General features: G+C 53.8%; 1 protein-coding gene across 1 annotated transcript; it reads right to left on the bottom strand.

The window, feature by feature from the left end:
• Nucleotides 1–1,358: 1,358 nt before the first annotated feature.
• Nucleotides 1,359–27,191, bottom strand: PMVK (phosphomevalonate kinase). The gene is made up of 5 exons (XM_069768654.1): nt 27,029–27,191; nt 2,440–2,503; nt 2,072–2,224; nt 1,811–1,940; nt 1,359–1,724 (listed from the first exon to the last, which is right to left on the bottom strand). The coding sequence occupies exons 1-5, from the start codon at nt 27,160–27,162 to the stop codon at nt 1,579–1,581; spliced, it is 627 nt and encodes a 208-aa protein (XP_069624755.1). The 5' UTR covers nt 27,163–27,191; the 3' UTR covers nt 1,359–1,578.

Below are 27,191 nucleotides of genomic sequence, written 5' to 3'. Positions count from 1 at the left end.
CTAATAAGGAGAGAGGGAATACAAGGAGGGACAGCTATCAGAAACGTACTTTCACGAAGCTCACTTACCCATCCCTGCAGCGAATGGTACAGTGATCGGGGGGTCCTTCTTAGCCGGAGATCTTACGGCCTGAGGACTTAGTTGATTTCTGAGCCTCTTTAGCTCTACCAGCGCGACTACTGCCACTAGAACGCCGCTGGGAGCTGCTCAAAGGCTGTTCAGGTTGCTGCTGCTGCTCACCGCCCAGCTGCGGTGTTCCTTCCAGAGACTCCATATTGGAAATGGTGGACAGGAACAAGCTGAGGCTTCAGTACGCCGTTTAAATTCCTCTCCCTGGGTACCACCCCCGGATGGGGGCCAGCAGGGAAATCACTTGCCGACGACCGGTACTGCACTGGTAGGGCCGTGACCGCTAGGCGTCCGCTTAAAGCGCTGGACCCCCCGTGGCCAAAAAATCCCTCCCCAAACGCCGGGCGCCGCCATTAGCCAGAAGAGGTTGCTACCGCGCATGCGCGGCCGCGTCATCGCCCCGCGCCGCTCGCGACGTCATCCGGACACGCCTCTTCCGGACGCCGCTGCGGCGCTGAGAGCGGACGCGCCGGACAAGGAGGGCAGCTCTCTCTACCCACCGCAGACCCCGGCGCAAGCGGCGGACCGACCCCGGAGGCCCCAGCAGAAGCGGCACCCTGGAGACCCCCAGGTAAAAAGCAGCTGTCGTAGAAGCAAGGCTCTTATTGCCTCGGGCCGCTTCCTCCTGCCGACACCTACACCATCAGTGCCCCTGCCGTGTGGTGCTTCCATCTACCTGACCAGGCCGAGGTAGGGGGACCCCGCTACCTGCATCGGTCTGTCAGGCGTGGGATAAATTCTTTTCTTCGACCCTCTTCTCGGGGCCTGTCTGAAGAGGTTCCACTGTCAGGGACAGGAAACCAACTGGCGGGGGAGTGAGGTGCCGCCCTTTTTATGTCTGAGGTTTCCTGTCCCTGAAGGGCGGATCCCCTCGCTCGTTGTGCTGTCATGGCGACTGAATAAAATGATCTTTTTTGAATTTACCAATTGGCTGCAAGACAACTAAGAGTGAAAAACGTAAAGGGATCTGAATACTTTCGGTACCCACTGTAGAAGACCATTATACTGTGTAGAGGGGAACTTTACAGTGGGAGACTCAGGACATTATTAAAATGTTAAGTTGGCACTTGTTATAAGGGAACTCACCGTCCCCCACACCTGCCCCCCCCCCAGCTATTGGTGTTAACGTACCCCCTTTTCCATCCCCATGCCAATGGTGTCCAAGTACCCCCTTTCCCCCGGCTAATGGTTCATGTTCGATGGTAGCTTATAAAGCACAGGACGCCATATTGGTTCTAGTGTTTAATCCTGAGTGGTACAGATGAGGCTTGATAATTCTGTGCCCTCGGAGCAGACGCCAACCGTCTCCACCCCGCCTGTATTACTGGTCTCGGACCACCATCACCTCCTCTCAGGAGGCCATGCAGACTCTCAGTCCTGTGCACTTGCTGGCTCTTGTCACTGATCCTGCAGCTGGCGGGTCCACGTTTCCCGAATGTCCTATACCTCTCACACCGGGGTCAGCCTGCTGAGGATAAAGGCCTGCAGTCCATGAAGCTGCTCATCCAGTGACGCCTGACCCCCGTCATTAGTGATGGTCCAATCATACGTCACCCCAGTGTCCAACCCACACTCAGACTCAGCATCATCCACTCCTGAAAATAAAGAGCTCAGGTTAGTGCCCGTGGTACAGGGGTATGAAGGCTTACAGGGGAATACATTGCTCATGGGGGGGGCTCACCTGCGGTGTACACCCATCCGCGAGATCTCCGTGCCTCTGGAGAGGCCACCACACGGACCGTCTGCACTGCACCACCGTACGTAGTCATGAACCAGTCTACGTCTGTCCGTCGCCGTGTGTCACTGACAATCTGGGGGGAAATCACACACCTGAATATTTTGTGCTATTCAGACCACTTCTGTAACAATGGTGCCACATCACCATGAAGCAGCAGCTGTAGGTGACACAGTGATGGAGTACTCACTGACCATCATCTCTTACCCACACCGGTTGTGTCACCCCCTCCACTATGAGCCGGCAGAAGAATCCAGGGTCTGCGTTTCTCTTCTTCTCCCCCCAGCGGATCATGTCCGCCCGGTACCTCTCCTTATACTCGCTGGCGTCCAGCAGACGCTCGAAGTCCAGTGCCCGCTCCTGTGAAATGGGGGAGACAGTGGTCACAGCGGTGGCTGGATGGTGCAGAGTGATTACTGATGTACCCCCCATTCATGTGAGTGGCCTTCAGCCAGACCCTCAGGCAGTAACTGCAGTGAAACGGACCCAATGTGTCGGGACCCCTAAGCATACTGATAGGGTAAGTGCAGGGGGCACATGATGCTGGAGGCTCATCAGGACAGGACAAGACTTACCAAGGCAAACTGTTGCTTTAGGGGTCCAGATAGGCGCAGGATGGCACAGACGTCCCTACCCAAACTTAAACCAGAAAAAAAAAAAAAAAAAAAGAGTCACAAGTCACCCCACAAGTATGATTAATAGAGGGATCAGACACACTGCAAAGTGCCACCAGTACAACGCCGCCACCACTACACCGCTGCCTTCACCACCACCATCGCTACTACTACTACACTGCCTTCACAACCACTGCACCACCTTCACCACCACTCCGCCATCACTGCTGCTACTACGCCTTCACCACCACTACACTGCCACCTTCACCACCACACGTTAGTCACCACCACTACACTGTCACCAGCATCACACCACTGCCTTAACCACCATTACTACATCACCAACAGTATACCGCCCCAGTCACATCGTCACCAGAAGTACAACGCTGCCATCACTATAATACCACACTACCACCACAAGCAGTACAACGCCACCACCATTTTGCAGCCATCAGCCCCACTGTCACCAGCACTACACCATCGACCGCACCACAAATGTCACAAGCAGTATAAAGCCACCACTACCCGCAGTACATCACCACACTGCCGTCACCACCACACTGCAGACATCACCAAAAGTACAACGCCGTCACACTACTACCAGCAGTACAAAGCCGCCACCACCGTCACCAGCAGTACGCCATCACCACTATAGTACCACACTACCAGCAGCACAACGCCACCACCACATTGTCACCAGAAGTATGCCATCACCACTATAGTACCACACTACCACCAGCAGCAGCACAACGCTGCCACCACTGTCACCAGCAGTATGCCATCACCACTATAGTACCACACTAACACCAGCAGCAGCACAACGCCGCCACCACTGTCACCAGCAGTACGATATCATCACTATAGTACCACACTACCACCAGCAGCAGCACAACGCCGCCACACTACCACCACCAGTACAATATCACCACTATAGTACCACACTACCAGCAGCACAATGCCGCCACCACCGTCACCAGCAGTACGGTATCACCACTATAGCACCACACTACCACCAGCACAACGCCGCCACCACCACTGTCACCAGCAGTATGATATCACCACTATAGTACCACACTACCACCAGCAGCACAACGCCGCCACCACCACTGTCACCAGCAGTACGATATCACCACTATAGCACCACACTACCACCAGCAGCACAACGCCGCCACCACCACTGTCACCAGCAGTATGATATCACCACTATAGCACCACACTACCACCACCAGCACAACACCGCCACCACCACTGTCACCAGCAGTACAATATCACCACACTACCACCAGGAGCACAACGCCGCCACCACCACTGTCACCAGCAGTATGATATCACCACTATAGTACCACACTACCACCAGCAGCACAACGCCGCCACCACCACTGTCACCAGCAGTATATCACCACTATAGTACCACACTACCACCAGCAGCACAACACCGCCACCACCGTCACCAGCAGTACGATATCACCACACTACCATCAGCAGCACAACACCGCCACCACACTGTCACCAGCAGTACGATATCACCACTATAGCACCACACTACCATCAGCAGCACAACGCCGCCACCACCACCACTGTCACCAGCAGTATGATGTCACCACTATAGTAACACTACCACCAGCAGCACAACGCCGCCACCACCACTGTCACCAGCAGTATATCACCACTATAGCACCACACTACCACCAGCAGCACAACACAGCCACCACACTGTAACCAGCAGTACGATATCACCACTATAGTACCACACTACCACCAGCAGCACAACGCCGCCACCACCACTGTCACCAGCAGTATGATATCACCACTATAGTACCACACTACCACCAGGAGCACAACGCCGCCACCACACTGTCACCAGCAGTACGATATCGCCACTATAGTACCACACTACCACCAGCAGCACAACGCCGCCACCACCACTGTCACCAGCAGTATGATATCACCACTATAGTACCACACTATCACCAGCACAACGCCGCCACCACCACTGTCACCAGCAGTATGATATCACCACTATAGTACCACACTATCACCAGCACAACGCCGCCACCACCAGTATGATATCACCACTATAGTACCACACTATCACCAGCACAACGCCGCCACCACACTGTCACCAGCAGTATGATATCACCACTATAGTACCACACTACCACCAGCAGCACAACGCCGCCACCACCACTGTCACCAGCAGTACGATATCACCACTATAGTACCACACTACCACCAGCAGCACAACGCCGCCACCACCACTGTCACCAGCAGTATGATATCACCACTATAGTAACACTACCACCAGCAGCACAACGCCGCCACCACCAGCAGTATATCACCACTATAGCACCACACTACCACCACTGTCACCAGCAGTACGATATCACCACTATAGCACCACACTACCACCAGCAGCACAACACCGCCACCACCACTGTCACCAGCAGTACGATATCACCACTATATCACCACACTACCACCAGCAGCACAACACCGCCACCACAGTCACCAGCAGTATGATATCACCACTATAGTACCACACTACCACCAGCAGCACAACGCCGCCACCACCACTGTCACCAGCAGTACGATATCACCACTATAGCACCACACTACCATCAGCAGCACAGCGCCACCACCACCACTGTCACCAGCAGTATGATATCACCACTATAGTACCACACTACCATCAGCAGCACAACGCCGCCACCACCACTGTCACCAGCAGTATGATATCACCACTATAGTACCACACTACCACCAGGAGCACAACACCGCCACCACCACTGTCACCAGCAGTATATCACCACTATAGTACCACACTACCACCAGCAGCACAACGCCGCCACCACACTGTCACCAGCAGTACGATATCACCACTATAGTACCACACTACCACCAGCAGCACAACGCCGCCACCAGCACTGTCACCAGCAGTATGATATCACCACTATAGTACCACACTACCACCAGCAGCACAACACCGCCACCACACTCACCAGCAGTACGATATCACCACTATAGCACCACACTACCACCAGCAGCACAACACCGCCACCACCACTGTCACCAGCAGTACAATATCACCACACTACCACCAGAAGCACAACACCGCCACCACCACTGTCACCAGCAGTATGATATCACCAGTATAGCACCACACTACCATCAGCAGCACAACACCGCCACCACCACTGTCACCAGCAGTACAATATCACCACACTACCACCAGCAGCACAACGCCGCCACCACACTGTCACCAGCAGTACGATACCACCACTATAATAGCACCACACTACCACCAGCAGCACAACGCCGCCACCACCACTGTCACCAGCAGTATGATATCACCACTATAGTACCACACTACCACCAGCAGCACAACGCCGCCACCACCACTGTCACCAGCAGTATGATATCACCACTATAGTACCACACTACCACCAGGAGCACAACACCGCCACCACCACTGTCACCAGCAGTATATCACCACTATAGTACCACACTACCACCAGCAGCACAACGCCGCCACCACTAGTATGATATCACCACTATAGTACCACACTATCACCAGCACAACGCCGCCACCACACTGTCACCAGCAGTATATCACCACTATAGCACCACACTACCACCGTCACCAGCAGTACGATATCACCACTATAGCACCACACTACCACCAGCAGCACAACACCGCCACCACACTGTCACCAGCAGTACGATATCACCACTATAGCACCACACTACCACCAGCAGCACAACACCGCCACCACCACTGTCACCAGCAGTACGATATCACCACTATAGCACCACACTACCATCAGCAGCACAACACCATAACCACCACTGTCACCAGCAGTATGATATCACCACTATAGCACCACACTACCATCAGCAGCACAACACCGCCACCACCACTGTCACCAGCAGTATGATATCACCACTATAGCACCACACTACCACCAGCAGCACAACGCCACCACTACCGTCACCAGCAGTATGATATCACCACTATAGCACCACACTACCATCAGCAGCACAACGCCGCCACCACCACCACTGTCACCAGCAGTATGATATCACCACTATAGCACCACACTACCATCAGCAGCACAACGCCACCACCACCACTGTCACCAGCAGTATGATATCACCACACTACCACCAGCAGCACAACGCCGCTACCACCACTGTCACCAGCAGTATGATATCACCACTATAGTACCACACTACCACCAGCAGCACAACGCCGCCACCACCACTGTCACCAGCAGTATGATATCACCACTATAGCACCACACTACCACCAGCAGCACAACGCCGCCACCATCACTGTCACCAGCAGTATGATATCACCACTATAGCACCACACTACCACCAGGAGCACAACGCCGCCACCACCACTGTCAGCAGCAGTATGATATCACCACTATAGCACCACACTACCACCAGCAGCACAACGCCGCCACCACCACTGTCACCAGCAGTATGATATCACCACTATAGTACCACACTACCACGAGCAGCAGAACGCCGCCACCACCACTGTCAGCAGCAGTATGATATCACCACTATAGCACCACACTACCACCAGGAGCACAACACCGCCACCACCACTGTCACCAGCAGTATGATATCACCACTATAGCACCACACTACCACCAGGAGCACAACGCCGCCGCCACCACCACTGTCACCAGCAGTATGATATCACCACTATAGCACCACACTACCACCAGCAGCACAACGCCGCCACCACCACTGTCACCAGCAGTATGATATCACCACTATAGTACCACACTACCACCAGGAGCACAACACCGCCACCACCACTGTCACCAGCAGTATATCACCACTATAGTACCACACTACCACCAGCAGCACAACGCCACCACCACTACCGTCACCAGCAGTATGATATCATCACTATAGTACCACACTACCACCAGCAGCACAACGCCGCCACCACCACTGTCACCAGCAGTATGATATCACCACTATAGCACCACACTACCACCAGCAGCACAACGCCGCTACCACCACTGTCACCAGCAGTATGATATCACCACTATAGTACCACACTACCACCAGCAGCACAACGCCGCCACCCCCACTGTCACCAGCAGTATGATATCACCACTATAGCACCACACTACCACCAGCAGCACAACGCCGCCACCACCACTGTCGCCAGCAGTATGATATCACCACTATAGCACCACACTACCACCAGCAGCACAACGCCGCCACCACCACTGTCACCAGCAGTATGATATCACCACTATAGCACCACACTACCACCAGCAGCACAACACCGCCACCACCACTGTCACCAGCAGTATGATATCACCACTATAGCACCACACTACCACCACCACTGTCACCAGCAGTATGATATCACCACTATAGCACCACACTACCACCACCAGCACAACACCGCCACCAGCAGTATGATATCACCACTATAGCACCACAACACCGCCACCACCACTGTCACCAGCAGTATGATATCACCACTATAGCACCACACTACCACCACCAGCACAACACCGCCACCACCACTGTCACCAGCAGTATGATATCACCACTATAGTACCACACTACCACCAGCAGCACAACACCGCCACCACCACTGTCACCAGCAGTATGATATCACCACTGTAGTACCACACTACCACCAGCAGCACAACACCGCCACCACCACTGTCACCAGCAGTAGGATATCATCACTATAGCACCACACTACCACCAGCAGCACAACACCGCCACCACCACTGTCACCAGCAGTAGGATATCACCACTATAGCACCACACTACCACCAGCAGCACAACGCCACCACCACCACTGTCACCAGCAGTATGATATCACCACTATAGCACCACACTACCACCAGGAGCACAACACCGCCACCACCACTGTCACCAGCAGTATATCACCACTATAGTACCACACTACCACCAGCAGCACAACACCGCCACCACCACTGTCACCAGCAGTAGGATATCACCACTATAGCACCACACTATCACCAGCACAACACCGCCACCACCACTGTCACCAGCAGTATGATATCACCACTATAGTACCACACTACCACCAGCAGCACAACGCCGCCACCACCACTGTCACCAGCAGTATGATATCACCACTATAGCACCACACTACCACCAGCAGCACAACACCGCCACCACCACTGTCACCAGCAGTACGATATCACCACTATAGCACCACACTACCACCAGCAGCACAACGCCGCCACCACCACTGTCACCAGCAGTAGGATATCACCACTATAGCACCACACTACCACCAGCAGCACAACGCCGCCACCACCACTGTCACCAGCAGTACGATATCACCACTATAGCACCACACTACCACCAGCAGCACAACACCGCCACCACCACTGTCACCAGCAGTATGATATCACCACTATAGCACCACACTATCACCAGCAGCACAAGACCGCCACCATCACTGTCACCAGCAGTATGATATCACCACTATAGCACCACACTACCACCAGCAGCACAACGCCACCACCAGTCACCAGCAGTACGATATCACCACTATAGCACCACACTACCACCAGCAGCACAACGCCGCCACCACCACTGTCACCAGCAGTACGATATCACCACTATAGTACCACACTACCACCAGCAGCACAACACCGCCACCACCAGTCACCAGCAGTACGATATCACCACTATAGTACCACACTACCACCAGCAGCACAACGCCGCCACCACCACTGTCACCAGCAGTATGATATCACCACACTACCACCAGCAGCACAACACCGCCACCATCACTGTCACCAGCAGTATGATTTCACCACTATAGCACCACACTACCACCAGCAGCACAACACCGCCACCACTGTCACCAGCAGTACGATATCACCACTATAGCACCACACTACCACCAGCAGCACGCCGCCACCACCACTGTCACCAGCAGTATGATATCACCACTATAGCACCACACTACCACCAGCAGCACAACGCCGCCACCACCAGCAGTACGATATCACCACTATAGCACCACACTACCACCAGGAGCACAACGCCGCCACCACCACTGTCACCAGCAGTATGATATCACCACTATAGTACCACACTACCACCAGCAGCACAACACCGCCACCACCACTGTCACCAGCAGTATGATATCACCACTATAGCACCACACTACCACCAGGAGCACAACACCGCCACCACCACTGTCACCAGCAGTAGGATATCACCACTATAGTACCACACTACCACCACCAGCACAACGCCGCCACCACCACTGTCACCAGCAGTACGATATCACCACTATAGCACCACACTACCACCAGCAGCACAACGCCGCCACCACCACTGTCACCAGCAGTATGATATCACCACACTACCACCAGGAGCACAACACCGCCACCACCACTGTCACCAGCAGTATGATATCACCACACTACCACCAGCAGCACAACACCGCCACCATCACTGTCACCAGCAGTATGATATCACCACTATAGCACCACACTACCACCAGCAGCACAACGCAGCCACCACCACTGTCACCAGCAGTATGATATCACCACTATAGCACCACACTATCACCAGCACAACGCCGCCACCACCACTCACCAGCAGTATGATATCACCACTATAGCACCACACTACCACCAGCAGCACAACACCGCCACCACCACTGTCACCAGCAGTATGATATCACCACTATAGTACCACACTACCACCACCAGCACAACACCGCCACCACCACTGTCACCAGCAGTATGGTATCACCACTATAGCACCACACTACCACCAGCAGCACAACACCGCCACCACCACTGTCACCAGCAGTATGATATCACCACTATAGTACCACACTACCACCAGCAGCACAACACCGCCACCACCACTGTCACCAGCAGTATGATATCACCACTATAGCACCACACTACCACCAGCAGCACAACACCGCCACCACCACTGTCACCAGCAGTAGGATATCACCACTATAGCACCACACTACCACCAGCAGCACAACGCCACCACCACCACTGTCACCAGCAGTATGATATCACCACTATAGCACCACACTACCACCAGGAGCACAACACCGCCACCACCACTGTCACCAGCAGTATATCACCACTATAGTACCACACTACCACCAGCAGCACAACACCGCCACCACCAGTCACCAGCAGTACGATATCACCACTATAGCACCACACTACCACCAGCAGCACAACGCCGCCACCACCACTGTCACCAGCAGTACGATATCACCACTATAGTACCACACTACCACCAGCAGCACAACACCGCCACTACCAGTCACCAGCAGTACGATATCACCACTATAGTACCACACTACCACCAGCAGCACAACGCCGCCACCACCACTGTCACCAGCAGTATGATATCACCACACTACCACCAGCAGCACAACACCGCCACCATCACTGTCACCAGCAGTATGATATCACCACTATAGCACCACACTACCACCAGCAGCACAACACCGCCACCACCACTGTCACCAGCAGTACGATATCACCACTATAGCACCACACTACCACCAGCAGCACAACGCCGCCACCACCAGTACGATATCACCACTATAGCAACACACTACCACCAGCAGCACAACGCCGCCACCACCACTGTCACCAGCAGTATGATATCACCACTATAGCACCACACTACCACCAGCAGCACAACGCCGCCGCCACCACTGTCACCAGCAGTACGATATCAACACTATAGTACAACACTACCACCAGCAGCACAACACCGCCACCACCACTGTCACCAGCAGTATGATATCACCACTATAGCACCACACTACCACCAGCAGCACAACGCCGCCACCATCACCAGCAGTATGATATCACCACTATAGCACCACACTACCACCAGCAGCACAACGCCGCCACCACCAGTCACCAGCAGTACGATATCACCACTATAGCACCACACTACCACCAGCAGCACAACGCCGCCACAACCACTGTCACCAGCAGTATATCACCACTATAGCACCACACTACCACCAGCAGCACAACACCGCCACCACCACTGTCACCAGCAGTACGATATCACCACTATAGCACCACACTACTACCAGCAGCACAACACCGCCACCACCACTGTCACCAGCAGTAGGATATCACCACTATAGTACCACACTACCACCACCAGCACAACGCCGCCACCACCACTGTCACCAGCAGTACGATATCACCACTATAGCACCACACTACCACCAGGAGCACAACGCCGCCACCACCACTGTCACCAGCAGTATGATATCACCACTATAGTACCACACTACCACCAGCAGCACAACACCGCCACCACCACTGTCACCAGCAGTAGGATATCACCACTATAGTACCACACTACCACCACCAGCACAACGCCGCCACCACCACTGTCACCAGCAGTACGATATCACCACACTACCACCAGGAGCACAACACCGCCACCACCACTGTCACCAGCAGTATGATATCACCACTATAGTACCACACTACCACCAGCAGCACAACACCGCCACCATCACTGTCACCAGCAGTATGATATCTCCACTATAGCACCACACTACCACCAGCAGCACAACGCTGCCACCACCACTGTCACCAGCAGTATGATATCACCACACTACCACCACCAGCACAACACCGCCACCATCACTGTCACCAGCAGTATGATATCACCACTATAGCACCACACTACCACCAGCAGCACAACACCGCCACCATCACTGTCACCAGCAGTATGATATCACCACTATAGTACCACACTACCACCAGCAGCACAACACCGCCACCACCACTGTCACCAGCAGTATGATATCACCACTATAGTACCACACTACCACCAGCAGCACAACGCCGCCACCACCACTGTCACCAGCAGTAGGATATCACCACTATAGTACCACACTACCACCACCAGCACAACGCCGCCACCACCACTGTCACCAGCAGTATGATATCACCACACTACCACCACCAGCACAACACCGCCACCATCACTGTCACCAGCAGTACGATATCACCACTATAGCACCACACTACCACCAGCAGCACAACACCGCCACCATCACTGTCACCAGCAGTATGACATCACCACTATAGCACCACAGTACCACCAGCAGCACAACGCCGCCACCACCACTGTCACCAGCAGTATGATATCACCACTATAGCACCACACTACCACCAGGAGCACAACGCCGCCACCACCACTGTCAGCAGCAGTATGATATCACCACTATAGTACCACACTACCACCAGGAGCACAACGCCGCCACCACCACCGTCACCAGCAGTATGATATCACCACTATAGCACCACACTACCACCAGGAGCACAACGCCGCCACCACCACCGTCACCAGCAGTATGATATCACCACTATAGCACCACACTACCACCAGGAGCACAACGCCGCCACCACCACTGTCACCAGCAGTATGATATCACCACTATAGCACCACACTACCACCAGCAGCACAACACCGCCACCACCACTGTCACCAGCAGTACAATATCACCACTATAGCACCACACTACCACCAGCAGCACAACACCGCCACCACCACTGTCACCAGCAGTATGATATCACCACTATAGTACCACACTACCACCAGGAGCACAACGCCGCCACCACCACTGTCACCAGCAGTATGATATCACCACTATAGTACCACACTACCACCAGGAGCACAACGCCGCCACCACCACTGTCACCAGCAGTATGATATCACCACTATAGCACCACACTACCACCAGCAGCACAACACCGCCACCACCACTGTCACCAGCAGTACAATATCACCACTATAGCACCACACTACCACCAGCAGCACAACACCGCCACCACCACTGTCACCAGCAGTATGATATCACCACTATAGTACCACACTACCACCAGGAGCACAACGCCGCCACCACCACTGTCACCAGCAGTACAATATCACCACTATAGCACCACACTACCACCAGCAGCACAACACCGCCACCACCACTGTCACCAGCAGTATGATATCACCACTATAGCACCACACTACCACCAGCAGCACAACGCCGCCACCACCGTCACCAGCAGTATGATATCACCACTATAGCACCACACTACCACCAGGAGCACAACGCCGCCACCACCACTGTCAGCAGCAGTATGATATCACCACTATAGCACCACACTACCACCAGGAGCACAACGCCGCCACCACCACCACCACTGTCACCAGCAGTATGATATCACCACTATAGCACCACACTACCACCAGGAGCACAACGCCGCCACCACCGTCACCAGCAGTATGATATCACCACTATAGCACCACACTACCACCAGGAGCACAACGCCGCCACCACCACTGTCACCAGCAGTATGATATCACCACTATAGCACCACACTACCACCAGCAGCACAACACCGCTACCACCAGCAGTATGATATCACCACTATAGCACCACACTACCACCAGCAGCACAACGCCACCACCACCACTGTCACCAGCAGTATGATATCACCACTATAGCACCACACTACCACCAGGAGCACAACGCCGCCACCACCACTGTCACCAGCAGTATGATATCACCACTATAGCACCACACTACCACCAGGAGCACAACACCGCCACCATCACTGTCACCAGCAGTATGATATCACCACTATAGTACCACACTACCACCAGCAGCACAACGCCGCCACCACCACTGTCACCAGCAGTAGGATATCACCACTATAGCACCACACTACTACCAGCAGCACAACACCGCCACCACCACTGTCACCAGCAGTATGATATCACCACTATAGTACCACACTACCACCAGCAGCACAACACCGCCACCACCACTGTCACCAGCAGTATATCACCACTATAGTACCACACTACCACCAGCACAACACCGCCACCACCACTGTCACCAGCAGTATGATATCACCACTATAGTACCACACTACCACCAGCAGCACAACGCCGCCACCACCACTGTCACCAGCAGTATGACATCACCACTATAGCACCACACTACCACCAGGAGCACAACGCCGCCACCACCACTGTCACCAGCAGTATGATATCACCACTATAGTACCACACTACCACCAGCAGCACAACGCCGCCACCACCACTGTCACCAGCAGTATGATATCACCACTATAGTACCACACTACCACCAGCAGCACAACGCCGCCACCACCACTGTCACCAGCAGTATGATATCACCACTATAGTACCACACTACCACCAGCAGCACAACACCGCCACCACCACTGTCACCAGCAGTATGATATCACCACTATAGCACCACACTACCACCAGCAGCACAACGCCGCCACCACCACTGTCACCAGCAGTATGATATCACCACTATAGTACCACACTACCACCAGGAGCACAACGCCGCCACCACCACTGTCACCAGCAGTACGATATCACCACTATAGCACCACACTACCACCAGCAGCACAACGCCGCCACCACCACTGTCACCAGCAGTACGATATCACCACTATAGCACCACACTACCACCAGCAGCACAACGCCGCCACCACCACTGTCACCAGCAGTACGATATCACCACTATAGCACCACACTACCACCAGCAGCACAACGCCGCCACCACCACTGTCACCAGCAGTACGATATCACCACACTACCACCAGCAGCACAACGCCGCCACCACCACTGTCACCAGCAGTACGATATCACCACTATAGCACCACACTACCACCAGCAGCACAACACCGCCACCATCACTGTCACCAGCAGTACGATATCACCACTATAGTACCACACTACCACCAGCAGCACAACGCCGCCACCACCACTGTCACCAGCAGTACGATATCACCACTATAGTACCACACTACCACCAGCAGCACAACGCCGCCACCACCACTGTCACCAGCAGTACGATATCACCACTATAGCACCACACTACCACCAGCAGCACAACACCGCCACCACCACTGTCACCAGCAGTACGATATCACCACTATAGCACCACACTACCACCAGCAGCACAACACCGCCACCACCACTGTCACCAGCAGTATGATATCACCACTATAGCACCACACTACCACCAGCAGCACAACACCGCCACCACCATTGTCACCAGCAGTATGATATCACCACTATAGCACCACACTACCACCAGCAGCACAACACCGCCACCACCATTGTCACCAGCAGTATGATATCACCACTATAGCACCACACTACCACCAGCAGCACAACACCGCCACCACCACTGTCACCAGCAGTATGATATCACCACTATAGTACCACACTACCACCAGCAGCACAACACCGCCACCACCACTGTCACCAGCAGTATGATATCACCACTATAGTACCACACTACCACCAGCAGCACAACGCCGCCACCACCACTGTCACCAGCAGTATATCACCACTATAGTACCACACTACCACCAGCAGAACAGCACCGCCACCACCACTGTCACCAGCAGTATGATATCACCACTATAGTACCACACTACCACCAGCAGCACAACGCCGCCACCACCACTGTCACCAGCAGTATGATATCACCACTATAGTACCACACTACCACCAGCAGCACAACACCGCCACCACCACTGTCACCAGCAGTATGATATCACCACTATAGCACCACACTACCACCAGCAGCACAACACCGCCACCACCACTGTCACCAGCAGTATGATATCACCACTATAGCACCACACTACCACCAGCAGCACAACACCGCCACCACCACTGTCACCAGCAGTATGATATCACCACTATAGCACCACACTACCACCAGCAGCACAACGCCGCCACCATCACTGTCACCAGCAGTAGGATATCACCACTATAGTACCACACTATCACCAGCAGCACAACGCCGCCACCACCACTGTCACCAGCAGTATGATATCACCACTATAGCACCACACTACCACCAGCAGCACAACGCCGCCGCCACCACTGTCACCAGCAGTATGATATCACCACTATAGTACCACACTACCACCAGGAGCACAACGCCGCCACCACCACTGTCACCAGCAGTACGATATCACCACTATAGCACCACACTACCACCAGCAGCACAACGCCGCCACCACCACTGTCACCAGCAGTACGATATCACCACTATAGCACCACACTACCACCAGCAGCACAACGCCGCCACCACCACTGTCACCAGCAGTACGATATCACCACTATAGCACCAGCAGCACAACGCCGCCACCACCACTGTCACCAGCAGTACGATATCACCACTATAGCACCACACTACCACCAGCAGCACAACACCGCCACCACCACTGTCACCAGCAGTACGATATCACCACTATAGCACCAGCAGCACAACGCCGCCACCACCACTGTCACCAGCAGTACGATATCACCACTATAGCACCACACTACCACCACCAGCACAACACCGCCACCACCACTGTCACCAGCAGTACGATATCACCACTATAGCACCACACTACCACCAGCAGCACAACACCGCCACCACCACTGTCACCAGCAGTACGATATCACCACTATAGCACCACACTACCACCAGCAGCACAACGCCACCACCACCACTGTCACCAGCAGTACGATATCACCACTATAGCACCACACTACCACCAGCAGCACAACGCCGCCACCACCACTGTCACCAGCAGTATGATATCACCACTATAGCACCACACTACCACCAGCAGCACAACGCCGCCACCACCACTGTCACCAGCAGTAGGATATCACCACTATAGCACCACACTACCACCAGCAGCACAACGCCGCCACCACCACTGTCACCAGCAGTACGATATCACCACTATAGCACCACACTACCACCAGCAGCACAACGCCGCCACCACCACTGTCACCAGCAGTACGATATCACCACTATAGCACCACACTACCACCAGCAGCACAACACCGCCACCACCACTGTCACCAGCAGTATGATATCACCACTATAGCACCACACTATCACCAGCAGCACAAGACCGCCACCATCACTGTCACCAGCAGTATGATATCACCACTATAGCACCACACTACCACCAGGAGCACAACACCGCCACCACCACTGTCACCAGCAGTATGATATCACCACTATAGTACCACACTACCACCAGCAGCACAACACCGCCACCACCACTGTCACCAGCAGTATGATATCACCACTATAGCACCACACTACCACCAGCAGCACAACGCCGCCACCACCACTGTCACCAGCAGTACGATATCACCACTATAGTACCACACTACCACCAGCAGCACAACGCCGCCACCACCACTGTCACCAGCAGTATGATATCACCACTATAGTACCACACTACCACCACCAGCACAACGCCGCCACCACCACTGTCACCAGCAGTACGATATCACCACTATAGCACCACACTACCACCAGCAGCACAACACCGCCACCACCACTGTCACCAGCAGTACAATATCACCACTATAGCACCACACTACCACCAGCAGCACAACACCGCCACCACCACTGTCACCAGCAGTATGATATCACCACTATAGTACCACACTACCACCAGGAGCACAACGCCGCCACCACCACTGTCACCAGCAGTATGATATCACCACTATAGTACCACACTACCACCAGGAGCACAACGCCGCCACCACCACTGTCACCAGCAGTATGATATCACCACTATAGCACCACACTACCACCAGCAGCACAACACCGCCACCACCACTGTCACCAGCAGTACAATATCACCACTATAGCACCACACTACCACCAGCAGCACAACACCGCCACCACCACTGTCACCAGCAGTATGATATCACCACTATAGTACCACACTACCACCAGGAGCACAACGCCGCCACCACCACTGTCACCAGCAGTACAATATCACCACTATAGCACCACACTACCACCAGCAGCACAACACCGCCACCACCACTGTCACCAGCAGTATGATATCACCACTATAGCACCACACTACCACCAGCAGCACAACGCCGCCACCACCGTCACCAGCAGTATGATATCACCACTATAGCACCACACTACCACCAGGAGCACAACGCCGCCACCACCACTGTCAGCAGCAGTATGATATCACCACTATAGTACCACACTACCACCAGGAGCACAACGCCGCCACCACCACCACCACTGTCACCAGCAGTATGATATCACCACTATAGCACCACACTACCACCAGGAGCACAACGCCGCCACCACCGTCACCAGCAGTATGATATCACCACTATAGCACCACACTACCACCAGGAGCACAACGCCGCCACCACCACTGTCACCAGCAGTATGATATCACCACTATAGCACCACACTACCACCAGCAGCACAACACCGCTACCACCAGCAGTATGATATCACCACTATAGCACCACACTACCACCAGCAGCACAACGCCACCACCACCACTGTCACCAGCAGTATGATATCACCACTATAGCACCACACTACCACCAGGAGCACAACGCCGCCACCACCACTGTCACCAGCAGTATGATATCACCACTATAGCACCACACTACCACCAGGAGCACAACACCGCCACCATCACTGTCACCAGCAGTATGATATCACCACTATAGTACCACACTACCACCAGCAGCACAACGCCGCCACCACCACTGTCACCAGCAGTAGGATATCACCACTATAGCACCACACTACTACCAGCAGCACAACACCGCCACCACCACTGTCACCAGCAGTATGATATCACCACTATAGTACCACACTACCACCAGCAGCACAACACCGCCACCACCACTGTCACCAGCAGTATATCACCACTATAGTACCACACTACCACCAGCACAACACCGCCACCACCACTGTCACCAGCAGTATGATATCACCACTATAGTACCACACTACCACCAGCAGCACAACGCCGCCACCACCACTGTCACCAGCAGTATGACATCACCACTATAGCACCACACTACCACCAGGAGCACAACGCCGCCACCACCACTGTCACCAGCAGTATGATATCACCACTATAGTACCACACTACCACCAGCAGCACAACGCCGCCACCACCACTGTCACCAGCAGTATGATATCACCACTATAGTACCACACTACCACCAGCAGCACAACGCCGCCACCACCACTGTCACCAGCAGTATGATATCACCACTATAGTACCACACTACCACCAGCAGCACAGCACCGCCACCACCACTGTCACCAGCAGTATGATATCACCACTATAGTACCACACTACCACCAGCAGCACAACACCGCCACCACCACTGTCACCAGCAGTATGATATCACCACTATAGCACCACACTACCACCAGCAGCACAACGCCGCCACCACCACTGTCACCAGCAGTATGATATCACCACTATAGTACCACACTACCACCAGGAGCACAACGCCGCCACCACCACTGTCACCAGCAGTACGATATCACCACTATAGCACCACACTACCACCAGCAGCACAACGCCGCCACCACCACTGTCACCAGCAGTACGATATCACCACTATAGCACCACACTACCACCAGCAGCACAACGCCGCCACCACCACTGTCACCAGCAGTACGATATCACCACACTACCACCAGCAGCACAACGCCGCCACCACCACTGTCACCAGCAGTACGATATCACCACTATAGCACCACACTACCACCAGCAGCACAACACCGCCACCATCACTGTCACCAGCAGTACGATATCACCACTATAGTACCACACTACCACCAGCAGCACAACGCCGCCACCACCACTGTCACCAGCAGTACGATATCACCACTATAGTACCACACTACCACCAGCAGCACAACGCCGCCACCACCACTGTCACCAGCAGTACGATATCACCACACTACCACCAGCAGCACAACACCGCCACCACCACTGTCACCAGCAGTATGATATCACCACTATAGCACCACACTACCACCAGCAGCACAACACCGCCACCACCATTGTCACCAGCAGTATGATATCACCACTATAGCACCACACTACCACCAGCAGCACAACACCGCCACCACCATTGTCACCAGCAGTATGATATCACCACTATAGCACCACACTACCACCAGCAGCACAACACCGCCACCACCACTGTCACCAGCAGTATGATATCACCACTATAGTACCACACTACCACCAGCAGCACAACACCGCCACCACCACTGTCACCAGCAGTATGATATCACCACTATAGCACCACACTACCACCAGCAGCACAACGCCGCCACCACCACTGTCACCAGCAGTATGATATCACCACTATAGTACCACACTACCACCAGCAGCACAACGCCGCCACCACCACTGTCACCAGCAGTATGATATCACCACTATAGTACCACACTACCACCAGCAGCACAACGCCGCCACCACCACTGTCACCAGCAGTATGATATCACCACTATAGTACCACACTACCACCAGCAGAACAGCACCGCCACCACCACTGTCACCAGCAGTATGATATCACCACTATAGTACCACACTACCACCAGCAGCACAACGCCGCCACCACCACTGTCACCAGCAGTATGATATCACCACTATAGTACCACACTACCACCAGCAGCACAACACCGCCACCACCACTGTCACCAGCAGTATGATATCACCACTATAGCACCACACTACCACCAGCAGCACAACACCGCCACCACCACTGTCACCAGCAGTACGATATCACCACTATAGCATCACACTACCACCAGCAGCACAACGCCGCCACCACCATTGTCACCAGCAGTATGATATCACCACTATAGCACCACACTACCACCAGCAGCACAACGCCGCCACCACCACTGTCACCAGCAGTATGATATCACCACTATAGCACCACACTACCACCAGCAGCACAACGCCGCCACCACCACTGTCACCAGCAGTAGGATATCACCACTATAGCACCACACTACCACCAGCAGCACAACACCGCCACCATCACTGTCACCAGCAGTACGATATCACCACTATAGCATCACACTACCACCAGCAGCACAACGCCGCCACCACCATTGTCACCAGCAGTATGATATCACCACTATAGCACCACACTACCACCAGCAGCACAACGCCGCCACCACCACTGTCACCAGCAGTATGATATCACCACTATAGCACCACACTACCACCAGCAGCACAACGCCGCCACCACCACTGTCACCAGCAGTAGGATATCACCACTATAGCACCACACTACCACCAGCAGCACAACGCCGCCACCACCACTGTCACCAGCAGTATGATATCACCACTATAGTACCACACTACCACCAGCAGCACAACACCGCCACCACCACTGTCACCAGCAGTATGATATCACCACTATAGCACCACACTACCACCAGCAGCACAACACCGCCACCACCACTGTCACCAGCAGTATGATATCACCACTATAGCACCACACTACCACCAGCAGCACAACACCGCCACCACCACTGTCACCAGCAGTATGATATCACCACTATAGCACCACACTACCACCAGCAGCACAACGCCGCCACCATCACTGTCACCAGCAGTAGGATATCACCACTATAGTACCACACTATCACCAGCAGCACAACGCCGCCACCACCACTGTCACCAGCAGTATGATATCACCACTATAGCACCACACTACCACCAGCAGCACAACGCCGCCGCCACCACTGTCACCAGCAGTATGATATCACCACTATAGTACCACACTACCACCAGGAGCACAACGCCGCCACCACCACTGTCACCAGCAGTACGATATCACCACTATAGCACCACACTACCACCAGCAGCACAACGCCGCCACCACCACTGTCACCAGCAGTACGATATCACCACTATAGCACCACACTACCACCAGCAGCACAACGCCGCCACCACCACTGTCACCAGCAGTACGATATCACCACTATAGCACCAGCAGCACAACGCCGCCACCACCACTGTCACCAGCAGTACGATATCACCACTATAGCACCACACTACCACCAGCAGCACAACACCGCCACCATCACTGTCACCAGCAGTACGATATCACCACTATAGTACCATACTACCACCAGCAGCACAACGCCGCCACCACCACTGTCACCAGCAGTACGATATCACCACTATAGTACCACACTACCACCAGCAGCACAACACCGCCACCACCACTGTCACCAGCAGTACGATATCACCACACTACCACCAGCAGCACAACGCCGCCACCACCACTGTCACCAGCAGTATGATATCACCACTATAGCACCACACTATAATAATAATAATAATAATTTTTATTTATATAGCGCCAACATATTCCGCAGCGCTTTACAAATTATAGAGGGGACTTGTACATACAATAGACATTACAGCATAACAGAAATACAGTTCAAAACAGATACCAGGAGGAGTGAGGGCCCTGCTCGTAAGCTTACAAACTATGAGGAAAAGGGGAGACACGAGAGGTGGATGGTAACAATTGCTATAGTTATTCGGACCAGCCATAGTGTAAGGCTTGGGTGTTCATGTAAAGCTGCATGAACCAGTTAATTTTTTTTTTTTTTTTTTTTTTTTTAATATAGGCCACACAGGGATCGTTAGGTTAATGCATTGAGGCGGTAGGCCAGTCTGAACAAATGAGTTTTTAGGGCACGCTTAAAACTGTGGGGATTGGGGATTAATCGTATTATCCTAGGTAGTGCATTCCAAAGAATCGGCGCAGCACGTGTAAAGTCTTGGAGACGGGAGTGGGAGGTTCTGATTATTGAGGATGCTAACCTGAGGTCATTAGCGGAGCGGAGGGCACGGGTAGGGTGGTAGACTGATACCAGGGAGGAGATGTAGGGTGGTGCTGAGCCATGGAGTGCTTTGTGGATGAGGGTAGTAGTTTTGTACTGGATTCTGGAGTGGATGGGTAACCAGTGTAATGACTGGCACAAGGTAGAGGCATCGGTGTAACGGTTGGTGAGGAATATGATCCTGGCAGCAGCATTCAGGACAGATTGGAGCGGGGAGAGTTTGGTAAGAGGGAGGCCGATTAGTAGAGAGTTACAATAGTCCAGACGAGAATGAATAAGTGAAACAGTAAGAGTTTTTGCAGAGTCGAAAGTAAGAAAAGGGCGAATTCTAGAAATGTTTTTGAGATGCAGGTAAGAAGAGCGAGCCAGTGATCGGATGTGGGGGGTGAATGAAAGGTCAGAATCAAGGATGACCCCAAGGCAGCGGGCATGTTGCTTTGGAGTAATGGTGGAACCGCAAACGGAGATGGCAATGTCAGGCAAAGGTAGGTTAGTAGAGGGAGAGAACACGAGGAGTTCAGTTTTTGACAGGTTTAGTTTCAGATAGAGGGAGGACATGATGCTAGAGACAGCGGTAAGACAATCACTGGTGTTTTCTAATAAGGCAGGCGTGAGATCAGGAGAAGAAGTGTATAGTTGGGTGTCGTCAGCCACCAGCAGCACAACACCGCCACCACCACTGTCACCAGCAGTACAATATCACCACTATAGCACCACACTACCACCAGCAGCACAACGCCGCCACCACCATTGTCACCAGCAGTATGATATCACCACTATAGTACCACACTACCACCAGCAGCACAACACCGCCACCATCACTGTCACCAGCAGTACGATATCACCACTATAGCACCACACTACCACCAGCAGCACAACGCCGCCACCACCATTGTCACCAGCAGTATGATATCACCACTATAGCACCACACTACCACCAGCAGCACAACGCCGCCACCATCACTGTCACCAGCAGTACGATATCACCACTATAGCACCACACTACCACCAGCAGCACAACGCCGCCACCACCATTGTCACCAGCAGTATGATATCACCACTATAGCACCACACTACCACCAGCAGCACAACGCCGCCACCACCACTGTCACCAGCAGTAGGATATCACCACTATAGTACCACACTACCACCAGCAGCACAACGCCGCCACCATCACTGTCACCAGCAGTAGGATATCACCACTATAGCACCACACTACCACCAGCAGCACAACACCGCCACCATCACTGTCACCAGCAGTACGATATCACCACTATAGCATCACACTACCACCAGCAGCACAACGCCGCCACCACCATTGTCACCAGCAGTATGATATCACCACTATAGCACCACACTACCACCAGCAGCACAACGCCGCCACCACCACTGTCACCAGCAGTATGATATCACCACTATAGCACCACACTACCACCAGCAGCACAACGCCGCCACCACCACTGTCACCAGCAGTAGGATATCACCACTATAGCACCACACTACCACCAGCAGCACAACACCGCCACCATCACTGTCACCAGCAGTACAATATCACCACTATAGCACCACACTACCACCAGCAGCACAACACCGCCACCATCACTGTCACCAGCAGTATGATATCACCACTATAGCACCACACTACCACCAGCAGCACAACACCGCCACCACCACTGTCACCAGCAGTATGATATCACCACTATAGCACCACACTACCACCAGCAGCACAACGCCGCCACCACCACTGTCACCAGCAGTATGATATCACCACTATAGCACCACACTACCACCAGGAGCACAACACCGCCACCATCACCAGCAGTATGATATCACCACTATAGTACCACACTACCACCACCAGCAGCACAACGCCGCCACCACCACTGTCACCAGCAGTACGATATCACCACTATAGCACCACACTACCACCAGCAGCACAACGCCGCCACCACCACTGTCACCAGCAGTATGATATCACCACTATAGCACCACACTACCACCAGCAGCACAACACCGCCACCATCACTGTCACCAGCAGTACGATATCACCACTATAGCACCACAACACCGCCACCACCACTGTCACCAGCAGTATGATATCACCACTATAGCACCACACTACCACCAGGAGCACAACGCCGCCACCATCACTGTCACCAGCAGTATGATATCACCACTATAGCACCACACTACCACCAGCAGCACAACACCGCCACCACCACTGTCACCAGCAGTATGATATCACCACTATAGCACCACACTACCACCAGCAGCACAACACCGCCACCACCACTGTCACCAGCAGTATGATATCACCACTATAGCACCACACTACCACCAGCAGCACAACGCCGCCACCACCACTGTCACCAGCAGTATGATATCACCACTATAGCACCACACTACCACCAGGAGCACAACACCGCCACCACCACTGTCACCAGCAGTATGATATCACCACTATAGCACCACACTACCACCAGCAGCACAACGCCGCCACCACCACTGTCACCAGCAGTATGATATCACCACTATAGCACCACACTACCACCAGCAGCACAACACCGCCACCACCACTGTCACCAGCAGTATGATATCACCACTATAGCACCACACTACCACCAGCAGCACAACGCCGCCACCACCACTGTCACCAGCAGTATGATATCACCACTATAGCACCACACTACCACCAGCAGCACAACACCGCCACCACCACTGTCACCAGCAGTATATCACCACTATAGCACCACACTACCACCACCAGCACAACACCGCCACCACCACTGTCACCAGCAGTATGATATCACCACTATAGCACCACACTACCACCAGCAGCACAACGCCGCCACCACCACTGTCACCAGCAGTATGATATCACCACTATAGCACCACACTACCACCAGCAGCACAACACCGCCACCACCACTGTCACCAGCAGTATATCACCACTATAGCACCACACTACCACCACCAGCACAACGCCGCCACCACCACTGTCACCAGCAGTATGACATCACCACTATAGCACCACACTACCACCAGCAGCACAACACCGCCACCACCACTGTCACCAGCAGTATGATATCACCACTATAGCACCACACTACCACCAGCAGCACAACACCGCCACCACCACTGTCACCAGCAGTATGACATCACCACTATAGCACCACACTACCACCAGCAGCACAACACCGCCACCACCACTGTCACCAGCAGTATATCACCACTATAGCACCACACTACCACCAGCAGCACAACACCGCCACCACCACTGTCACCAGCAGTATGATATCACCACTATAGCACCACACTACCACCAGCAGCACAACACCGCCACCACCACTGTCACCAGCAGTATATCACCACTATAGCACCACACTACCACCAGCAGCACAACACCGCCACCACCACTGTCACCAGCAGTACGATATCACCACTATAGCACCACACTACCACCAGCAGCACAACACCGCCACCACACTGTCACCAGCAGTATGATATCACCACTATAGCACCACACTACCACCAGCAGCACAACACCGCCACCACCACTGTCACCAGCAGTATGATATCACCACTATAGCACCACACTACCACCAGCAGCACAACGCCGCCACTATACTCCGCCATCATCACTACACCGCCACCAGATCATTCACCACCACTGTCAGCACCAGTAGCCGCCGCTGGAACCCAGAAGCCACCATCGGTGTCCCCAGCACACTGCCTGGTCTCTCTCCCTGTGCCCGGTGTCACCTCTCTCGGAGCCGCTCTGTGATATAATCCTTCCCAGATTTCCTCTTCCCGTTAACTAGAAGCAGCAGCTTGGGAGCCGCCATCACTGCCGACACCTGGGCTCCGTCCACTCCCACCGTGCACACGCCCTCCATATCGTCTCCATGACGCCTGGCTCCGCCCA

Source organism: Ranitomeya imitator, chromosome 1 (assembly GCF_032444005.1).
Source record: "Ranitomeya imitator isolate aRanImi1 chromosome 1, aRanImi1.pri, whole genome shotgun sequence".
Taxonomy (NCBI): Eukaryota; Metazoa; Chordata; class Amphibia; order Anura; family Dendrobatidae; genus Ranitomeya; species Ranitomeya imitator.
This window is presented reverse-complemented; position numbering and strand designations above follow the sequence as displayed.

What these genes read in the sequence shown, in the direction of transcription:
- PMVK (XM_069768654.1), bottom strand. Translation starts at nt 27,162, where the DNA reads ATGGAGGGCGTGTGCACGGTGGGAGTGGACGGAGCCCAGGTGTCGGCA. An exon ending in GGGTGACACAACCGGTGTGG is followed by an intron (nt 1,941 to 2,071) that starts GTAAGAGATGAT and finishes ATTTCCCCCCAG; the next exon opens with ATTGTCAGTGACACACGGCG. An exon ending in CGGATGGGTGTACACCGCAG is followed by an intron (nt 1,725 to 1,810) that starts GTGAGCCCCCCC and finishes CTTTATTTTCAG; the next exon opens with GAGTGGATGATGCTGAGTCT.